The following is a 10112-nucleotide window of genomic DNA, read 5'->3' as shown; positions in this document are numbered from 1 at the left end:
ACAAAATATCGTTTTTTGTTGTTCTTTTTCATTCTTTTTTTGTACACATACATTTATACGCTGTTTCACTACACACACACACACAATCTCATATCCCCCCCCACTGTATTTGCGCATACCAGGGGTTCACTGCAGCTCACACTATGTCCATAGATACCACTGCTGTGATGGCAGACTGAAGCTGGTAATACATTGTTGATCAAATGTAATAATACATCTGGCTTGCGTACAGCACAGGCCAAAACAATGGCTTGTTTCAGACTTATGACATTTAAAAAAAAAAAAAACACCAAACAAGAAGAGCAATGTAGCAGAGTGCAGGAGAAAGAACTTGATTATTTTTACAAAATATTTTTTTATATATATATATATGAGAACATAAATATGATATGGAAAATTAACTAGCCATGTTTTTTTGGCCTGTGTTGGGCAATCATTATACCACTCAGCTATCAATCACAAACAAAACAATCATGTGATATTTGAAAAGCCTCTGAGTGATAAGCATTATAAACAGCTGATATAACTGCAACTGAACTGCATCTTAGTGGCCTGCAGTCTGCGTGAAGCAGCTATTGCCCATGTACAGCACATTGAATGGAGACATCTGTGCAATGAAAATAAACAGGCCAACAAAAATACAATACCCAGATCTGCAGGGAGAAAGATCAAAATGAGTAAAATACAAGTACAAGTAAAGCACAAGTACAAGTAAAATATTCAAATGAAATAGATCGAGACGTTTACCGGGAGCACACAGTTCTTGCTTGTTAAGGAGCATGTGATTACTTTCATAGTTCCTGGAGTATTCATCTACCTTTTTGCAAGTACAATATTTTGCTTAGTAGGTGGCAAAGGAAATCAATATACAACATTATGGTTTGGTAAAGGTTGTTTTACTACTGGGAAGCCATAAATGGTTGTCTTACTACTGAGAAGCCATACATTATTGGCCTAAAACATCCCAATACATTCTCATTAAAATCGTTGTTTCTTTTGCCGAGTATATGAGACAGTGCTAAGGAGAAGAACTTTACCATGAGAAGGCCGATCTCATCTGTTGCCGTTTGGACTAAATGATGCCCACTTAAAACAAATCAGTGACGTCATGTGCCACAGATGTCCATATTATCCTTCAAAGGAAACGGATGCTCATGACAACTTGTAGTGAAATTATCATAAATGCTTCATGATGGTCCCTTGCGAAATTTAGTCTGCACAGCCTGATATGACTCAATATTTCAGTATATGGATATAGCTGACATGCTAATAATCTGAATCAGGAATGATATAGTGCTAAAGGCCAGGCTAATGGTGCAAAAGAAGAAGACCCGTTTGCGCTCTCGATTCATTGTCAAAATCACAAAACAGTACTGCACATTCAAGTCTAACCTGGGCAAAACATCAGTAAGCAACCTGTCACACAGCAGAACCTCAACACACTGCATAATATTGTCCTCCGTTGTCTCTTGGTCACACCATATTTACTCTAACGTAAACATCAGAGATAGGATCTTTAAGGAGTGAACTGCCTGATTGTTCAAGTAATTGTAATGCTCAAGTTGGATTTGTGAAATTATTCCATACATGGTTATCATGCATATGCTGATCTATACCATTCTGTACCATTTTTTCTAGATTCTGCGTGAGAAACAAAACACAGCCATCAAAGTCTGTGCCAATGCGTTCACAGTGACTATTTTCATGTTCCAAACCAATGCAATATGATTTGTAAAACTCCAATTGCTCGGGGCTTTTCTACACTAAACTGTACTGCTCCAAACAAAATGTTCTGGTTCTGGAAGGCATATTCCCAAGCGCTATCATGACAATCTACATCACAACATTCATTAAAAACGCTTTAGGGATCAAAGATAATTCCTGACAACCACATTCAAAAACGTTATCACCATACCAATCAATTATAATTTACTATTTCCTTTAGTATAGAAGTCAGTGAACATACCCTGGCTAAATCGAACAAAAGAAAAATAAAAGGAAGCCCGCATGGATCATTCTGGTATGCTACACTGTTTTGGCCCATAGTATTGCTACCCCTCACCCCACCTTCCGCTCATCTTACGTCAATAGATACAACATAATCTATGCTATGGCTATCATAGCACAGGACACAACAGATGTGGCACAAAATGGGTCTCACATTATGGAACAGGGATCCCATGAGATTCATGGGTCCTTTAAAGACCAACCTCCTCTCACTTCACCAAAGGGACACCAACCAATCACACAGGCATGTAGACATCGATACACTTGTTTAAGCAAAGCAAACAAGCTCTAGCTGTTTTGTACATATACAGTTTTGCCTTCAAAGCTTGTGCAACATGTCAGCAATTTTTTTTGTCTTAAATACAGCATTACTCCCTAACTTTCCTCAGGACTCATAAACTTGATACAAACTGCATCAGACCAAGTACTTCTGGTCATCTGATCCACGTGTGCCCCTCTTGGTTCTTTCGTTAGCGTTAGGTGTGGTGGGGCCAGTGAAGCGGCCGCCAGAGGGCCGGGCCTGTGAAGGAGTCTTGGCTTTGGAGGTGTGTCTTGGCGTGACCGCGGTAGGGGAGGCAGTGGCCGCCATCTTGGGACTTCCACTGGGCTCCACAATGGTGTTGATAACTTCAGTGACACAGAGATAAAGGAAAGAACCAAGCAAACATTTTCAAGTTTTGTCAACATGCCAACCAAGTGACAGACATGCGATGCTTGCCGAACCTTTGCATTTGATTCCACTTTTAGACTGTATTTGCTTTTGCACTTTCCCATTCTTACACAAAGAGCCAGAGTAGCCAAAATGAAAACATACATAAATAATTTTGTTTACTTACCCTCCAACTGTCTTTGAACTCTCCTCAACTCTTGCAGGATTGAAGAGATTTCCTGTGATGCAAGGACGAATATATTATTAACAGCTATTTTGAAGAGTGCTGTATTGAAAATGTAGCACTTAAAATGGCTACCAAGTGGAAATTTGAAACCTTATTAGATGTTTTCAGGATAGGGACTTCATTCTCAGCATTAATCTTTGCCTCAATTTCCTCCCACACCTCTGTCTTGTTCCGGAACATGACCCTGAAAACAACCAAGGCAGGAAATCAACCCCAATATTCCTTGCAAATAGCTCTTATTATTTGTATTATTTAAAACTCAAAAACAGAGCAAATACTGAGCCTGATTGATAAAAAAAAACTGTAATTCCAACCCCTAGCTATGTCATGAAAAAATGGATAGAGCCCTTACTTCATTTTCTCCGTGAGCTGCTCTGTATTCTCTCGAATGGCCTGGGAGAGCTGAGAGACAGGGTTCAGCATGAGATTGTCCAGAATGACCTGTGACAGAAGGGATGGAACACTTTTAAGCAAATTCCTTTGATTATATTATATTATATTATATTATATTATATTATATTATATTATATTATATTATGAGAATCGGTCAGACCGGGTTCAAATCCTGAACCTGTTGTTGCCAGTAGGCTACACGTCACTTAAAAGCAACTAAAAAGATAAAAGCATCTGCTAAATACCAGTCACTTCACTTTAACAAAAGAGACAGTAGAAAGCAGCACACCTCTTCCCTATTCCAGGGGCGTCGCTTCGATTCTTGTTCATTCATATTGGAATCCTGCTCCAGGGGACTGAGGGAACCTGGTGGAACTTTCTGGTAGTTCAGACTGGCCTCTGGTATGTGCTGTACCAACTGGACACACAAAACAGCAGGTGAGCCTCTGAGATAAACTGACACAACGCTGTTAAGATCCACAAAGACGTCTGGACACAAATTAGGTGATCTCAGTTACCAGGAAAAGTTTGGCCACTGAGTGACACAGAATGCCTTAGTGTAGTTTGCTCAGAAATGCTTATTTCTGAGCAAACCTTTGTGGGTGAGTAGTGCATGCAGTTAAAGCAAAGCCTGATACATCGCTAAGTACACACAGCACATCATGCCATCCACAAGCTGGTGCTCGCAAAGCCACTTCACGGCCTTATGATAGTATCCAATCAAGATCATTTAGCGTGATGGTTAAGATAATAGTAGGATTAGTAGTAATAGACACTAAATGCCTTGATTGAATGTGCCCTGTTAGTCGCTAAGAAAAAATAATTTATGATGGGGGGAAAAAAGCACTGTTTTTTTTTCACCACATCCGTGAGATCTTTTATTTGCAAAGCAAGTGAGAAATGCAACCATCTGCAAGTTAGTGGAGTACAAATGAACTCGTGAACAATGATTTAAGCACCTGGGATGACAGGACCCCCTGCAATGATGCATATGGCCTCTGCACGAGAGAGAAGGAAGAAACACTGGTGAACACCGTCAAAAAGAGCTCCGATTCAAAACAAGAACTTTTCACAAACGTCTGGACCATCCCTGTCAAAAGGGTTCCACCAAGCCACCTCTGCTATGTTGTGCATTCTCTGGCGAGGAGCACTGCAGGTCAGCCATTATGGATCTGGGCAACATGGCCGCCGACGGCAGTTGCACTGCATGTATGGGAGACTGGTTTACATGATGGGAAATGAGGCCATGAGTGTGGGGGCATAGGGAGACGGGACTTACTTCCTCCCGGGCAGAGATGGTGGAGGCGGGCGTGTTTGGCATGGAGCTGGGGGAGGTGGTTGTGCCCATGCCGGAGCTCTGGGAGTCGCCATCACCCGCCACATCGTGGATCTCACGGGCAAGTATCGCCAGATCTTTGGCCAGGTCCTGACTCAACCTGCAAGGTGGACACAAGACCCAAAATACTGTACGTACATAGTCTTGCACATGTTCTTTAACTATGAAATGTTCTTGGTATGCCAAGAAACAGCTGAGTTGCAGCTAAATTGAGGGTTTACTTAATCAAATAAAACATTCTGTTACTGTGTTTCTCAGCAATGCAAGATGTTTTGCAGGCCTAACTGTTGATGTGTTGAATGTCTCGGGGCTCTCACTATGGCTACCTGGCTATCTCAGCGCTGTGTGTGGACCAGTTCTGGAAATGCTCGTTCTGCTCCTCCTCCTCGGGCTCCAGCGAGATGGACTTGGAGCGGACAGGCGTGACCTTCAGGGCCTGCGTGGTCTGCGTGGAGGCGGAGGCGTGCGATCGCTTGTGCTTCTGGCTGCCCGAGCTCACCTCCTGCTCCTCCTCAGAGGTGGACGAGTAGTCCGAGCCCTTCTGCCTCCGACGGGCTCCTGCTGGACACACACACACACACACACACACACACACACACAGAGGAGGAGTGGAGGAGTGTTTAACATGGCTACTGTCAAAGATGTTTCTTTCTCCTCAAATGTTGTGTTTATTGTATCTTTCCCATCTTTGTATACTGTAGGGTAGGGCTGTGCAATTCATCAAAATCAAATTTTATTTTTGATGAATTCCAACAAATTCCCCTTTGCTTTACAGTCGTAACTGTAATGTGTCAAATAATCGTGATCTCAATACTGACCCGAATTATTGTGATTATGATTTATGCCATAATCGAGTAGCACTACAGGGCACATATTTCCAGCTTCTAAGAACACAGTCCCATCTTATTTAATGTGTAGCCTGTATATTCCCACCTTCACTACTGTTACAAGGCCGCAGACATCTGAGTTCTATAACATGGTATGCAGATGTCTGCACTTTGGTTGCCTTACTGATCAGGGGCGCGTTTCCCAAAACCATAGTTGCTAACTAAGTTAGCAACTTTGTTGGTTGCAATGCAATTTCCCATTGCCAACCAACTAAGTTGCTAACAGGTTAGCAACTATGGTTTTGGGAAACGCACCCCTGCATGTGTAATTGACTGCATGTGTAGCTTCAGCATCTTTGTTACCTTGCTGGTGTTTGTGGGGTTTCGCACCTGCTGCATTGGTGTGTTTGGCGGTGCTGGATCGGGTACGGGCGGAGGGGAGCTTTGCTGTTGCTGATGCTGTCTTGGTCGTCCCCTGTTTGGGTTCTCCCGGGGCAGCCTTGCGTGAGCCACCGGCGGGTTCGGAAGTGCGGGTGGACGGAGCGGTCCTGCCTGAGGTGGACTCCGTGTCGCTCGGGGCAGTGAAGGACCCGGTCCTTTTCCGTGGCATGGCCAGGATGTCGAGCCGCGACAGTTTCTTGCTATCCGCAGGAGTTTTGCCATGGTCCGAACTTTGGGAGGCCCGGTCAGTCTCAGTTCCCTCGTTATCTGAGGTCTCGCCGAGGCGGGCCCGCCTCAACATGGAGGCCCGAGTGGGTCGTGGTGCGGAAAGGCTGTTGGACCGGGTCAGAACCTGCGGAGTGACCTTGCTGGGCGTCTTGCTGGGTGCTTCCTCCTTCAGTGGAGGGGCACTCAGCCTCTTCCGGGCTGCGGCACGGGAACCGGACTCGTGGTCGGAAGAAGAGGCAGCATCCGCCCAGTGGTTCTGGCCGTGGTTCTGCTGACCCTCGGACAGGTCCAGGGAGCCCCGGTTCCCGGCGCTCCGGCGAAGCTGCAGGCGTTGTGCAGCCCCGGCTTTCGCCGCACTGTCGCTCGTGGTGGCGGTGTGACTCCGGCGCTTCTCCGACAGGCGCTCCCGAGCCGTGGGCTGCCGTCCCTTGTCCTGCCCGGACCTCTCCTTCTGCGTTCCGGAACTCCCCAGCCGCTTCTTGGGGGCCGTCACTGGAGCGTTCTTACTGCTCACCATACTGACCGTGCTGGCCGTGTCCACGTCCGACTCCCCGGACATCGAGTCCTCCCCTGTCTTCCCGTCCCGAGACGAGTGCTTGTCCTCGGGAGAGCTGAAGGCCCGCTCGGCCTCCTGGAGGAAAGCCGGGGGCTCGTGGCCAGCCTCTGCCCGCTCCAGGTCCCTGAGGGTGGGGTGGCTGGAGATGTGCGGCAGCCTCTTGACCTGGACGTCGTCACTTGTGCGCTCCTTGGTGAAGCTCTCCTGCCGGACGAACGCCCCGGAGGCCGACGCCGGGTCCTTGGTGGGCACGGAATCGCGGTCGTGGGACTGGAGGTTGGGTGCCGAGGAGTTGGGCTTCACGCTGCGCCGCGGCTCATGTCCACTCAGATGGCGGATCAGGACGGTAGTCGGGGGCGTCCGGGGAGACGGGTCCCTCTCAGACTGCGATGACAGCGGGCTCCTGGACGCTTCTGGCCGACCTTGTGACCCGTCGTCAGACCCAATGTAGAAGGAGGTGGATTTGGGTGTCTGTGCAGGCGGCTCCTGAATGATCCCCCAGGGTGCGCTGTCCCCTGGGGAGGACAGCGTGCAGGCCACCCCTCTCCCCCGGTTCTTTCTCTCCAGGATAGAGCCGTCCTCTGAGCGGCTGGTGTCACTCAGGCTGTCTGGGTCAACATCGTCCTGGACGCAGAGCCTCTGGGCAGAGTCCTGCTGACTGGGCGTCCCCGACCCTCGTTCAGGAAGCTCGCAGTCCAGATAGGGGTCGTGGCGGATGAGGACGCAGGGGACTGGACTCTCTGATTTGTCCCCTAGGGGCACTTGGGGCAGCAGACGCCGGGTGCGGGATCCCTGGCTACACTCGGTCTCCGACACATCCAGACTCTGGCTCAGCATCGTGGAGTGTGGCATCCTTCCATCTGAAACAAATAATAATCAACAAACTAACCACTGTGGGAGGGCCTATGGAAAATAATGACGCTAATGAGTATGTGCTCCACAAAAGATACACAATACAATGTAAAAATGTAAACACCATCAATGCATTTACTTTATCTTTACTGTAAAAGCCAAGGAGAGGGGCCAACAGAACTATACATGGGGCGCGTTTCCCAAAACCATACTTGCTAACTAACTTAGCAACTTTGTTGGTTGCAATGGAATTTCCTATTGCCAACCAACTAAGTTACTAACAGGTTAGCAACTATGGTTTTGGGAAACACACCCCAGTATATGAAGAACACCACATGAGTCTCACCTCTGTCTGGTTCCATCTGTGGGCTCCCACCTGGGGCTCCAGGCTCTGTGTAGCTGTCAGCTAAGCTCGCCCAGCGGGACATCCATTTGGGACTGCTCTGGGATGCCTGGGGCTAGCAGAGAGAAAAGCAGTGATGGACATGATGGACAGATAGATAGAGTGAGGTTGAGCAAAGCACTGTAGTGTATCACAGAGCAGAGGGACAGACTACAACAATGTGGACAATGTGGATGTAAAAATAGCCTTTTTGGCTAATTCTGGCGCATTTACATTTTTATGTTCATTATTGTGCACTGTCGATGTTTAAGTATAAGTATAAGTATAAGTATAAGTATATATACTCTTTTGATCCCGTGAGGGAAATTTGGTCTCTGCATTTATCCCAATCTGTGAATTAGTAAAACACACTCAGCACACAGTGAACACACAGTGAGGTGAAGCACACACACTAATCCCGGCGCAGTGAGCTGCCTGCTACAACGGCGGCGCTCGGGGAGCAGTGAGGGGTTAGGTGCCTTGCTCAAGGGCACTTCAGCCGTGCCTACTGGTCGGGGTTCAAACCGGCAATCCTCCGGTTACAAGTCCGAAGCGCTAACCAGTAGGCCACGGCTGCCCAATATAAATTAAATAAACCTTTAAATAAATAAATAAATAAATAAATAAATAAATAAATAAATAAATAAATAAATAAATAAATAAATAAATAAAAACAGGTTCAAGTGCTGCCTCAAGTAAAGATATTGAGGAAGATGGTAGACGTTAGATTAGCTTCTGGATTTCAGTACCTGTGTCTGCGCTGGATCAGGGCTGTGTTTGGGGATGTTGAGGCCCTGGATGGTGGCAGAGGCCAGGTCAGCAGGGCTGTGAGTGACCGGATGCTCTTCCCGGCCATCCTCGATCACGGGACGGGTCACGCCCAGAGTGGGGCCACTGTACTCAGGTGAGTCCAGCACACCAAACACCTGATGGGTTGAGGACAGCAGGTAAGTATGACACAACTCTTTTTCTGTATTAGCAATATTAGTGATCTGGGTGATATATGCCAAATTTGTGAACACCAGTACACGAGAAGGTCAAAAGGTAGCATCAAATATTTAAGAATGTGAATTTGTTTTCATGAACCTCAAACAATTCTGAACATTTCAGATATATTGTTTTGCATTTTTGAGCATTCCAGTCCGGAGAAAATTGACCTTATATCAGGTGTGCGCCTGTTATTTATTCCACTGCTGTTGGCCGGTTGCAACCTATGCTCATCAATACGTCATCGACACGCCTCTTTATGCAGACAGGATTCGATCCCCATTTCGCGCCCATAGACATGAACTATGGCGAAGTATCTTGCTGCGCCTAAACAATCTTTGGTAGCATGACCTCTACAGTATGACCTGTATGACATTTATACCTATACCGCTACGCATTGGCCATTTGCAGCAGCAGATTTCAACTTCAATCTGAACTGTCTCCTCAACCTTGACAAACCCAGTTCCAGTCTTACCTGGTCGATCATGCTTCGCGCCTCCTCCACCTCCTTGTCCTGGGACTCTGTCTCGATGGTGTAGGTCCCTGCATCGCTCAAGCTGTCCTCCTCCTCCGTCCTCATCGCGCGCGACGTCCGTGGGTCCACGCCGCTAATACTGATGCTAACGCTCGTGCTCATGCTAAAGCTCTCCGTCATGCTGATGCTGGGAGGCATTTGAGAGGGCTCCGCCGGCAGAGAGGAAGTTGGGACGGGGACTTCCTGTGGGACAGGTGGGGAGTGGGAAGTGGGGAGCGGGGACTGGGGAGCAGCAGGGGGGCGGGTGGGGTAAGTGGTGGTGCACTGCGAGGGGGAGGAAGGGTAAGAGACTGAGCCCGGGCCACTCAGGTCACCTGGAGAGGGCAGAAAGGTTTGGGAGGGGGCCGCGGTCAGCACAGGCGGGGCCGACATGGGAGGGGGAGGAGGACTCTCCTTCAGGAGCTCCGCCGCAAACTCCTGGGCCAGCCTGGACTTCCTGCCCGCGCTCCCAAACTGTCGGAGGGCTGGACGGGAGGCGGCAGGGCCCGGTGGCGACGGCGAGTGGCTTCCTCCGCCGCCATGGCCGCCACCGCCGCCACTGGACGTCTCCTCGGTCTTCTCCCGCTTGAGGGAGCTGGAGCGCTGCGGGCCGGGCGGGTGGGGGTGGCCGTGGGCAGAGCCCTTCAGGGGGACGGTCATCTGCTGCGTGGGCGGCGGGTGGCCGTGCACCGA

General features: G+C 48.2%; 1 protein-coding gene across 1 annotated transcript in view; it reads right to left on the bottom strand.

The window, feature by feature from the left end:
* Positions 1–1604: 1604 nt before the first annotated feature.
* The window catches only part of cep170bb (centrosomal protein 170Bb), a 24472-nt gene continuing 15964 nt past the window's right edge, over positions 1605–10112 (bottom strand). The window contains exons 9-20 of the mRNA XM_076272779.1: positions 9381–10112; positions 8668–8844; positions 7883–7994; positions 5850–7544; positions 4959–5190; positions 4576–4732; positions 4256–4294; positions 3586–3714; positions 3256–3344; positions 2994–3087; positions 2844–2895; positions 1605–2634 (exon numbers count right to left, since the gene is read on the bottom strand). The exon at positions 9381–10112 is cut by the window's right edge and continues 425 nt beyond it. Of these exons, the coding sequence (XP_076128894.1) occupies positions 2423–2634; positions 2844–2895; positions 2994–3087; positions 3256–3344; positions 3586–3714; positions 4256–4294; positions 4576–4732; positions 4959–5190; positions 5850–7544; positions 7883–7994; positions 8668–8844; positions 9381–10112 (3720 nt within the window). The 3' untranslated portion in view covers positions 1605–2422. The remainder of the gene's footprint in view (positions 2635–2843; positions 2896–2993; positions 3088–3255; positions 3345–3585; positions 3715–4255; positions 4295–4575; positions 4733–4958; positions 5191–5849; positions 7545–7882; positions 7995–8667; positions 8845–9380) is intronic.

Source organism: Alosa pseudoharengus, unplaced genomic scaffold (genome assembly GCF_046254945.1).
Source record: "Alosa pseudoharengus isolate Yale_2024_CS ecotype anadromous, Long Island Sound unplaced genomic scaffold, YU_APseudo_1.1 YU_APseudo_1.1_scf_7, whole genome shotgun sequence".
Taxonomy (NCBI): Eukaryota; Metazoa; Chordata; class Actinopteri; order Clupeiformes; family Clupeidae; genus Alosa; species Alosa pseudoharengus.
This window is presented reverse-complemented; position numbering and strand designations above follow the sequence as displayed.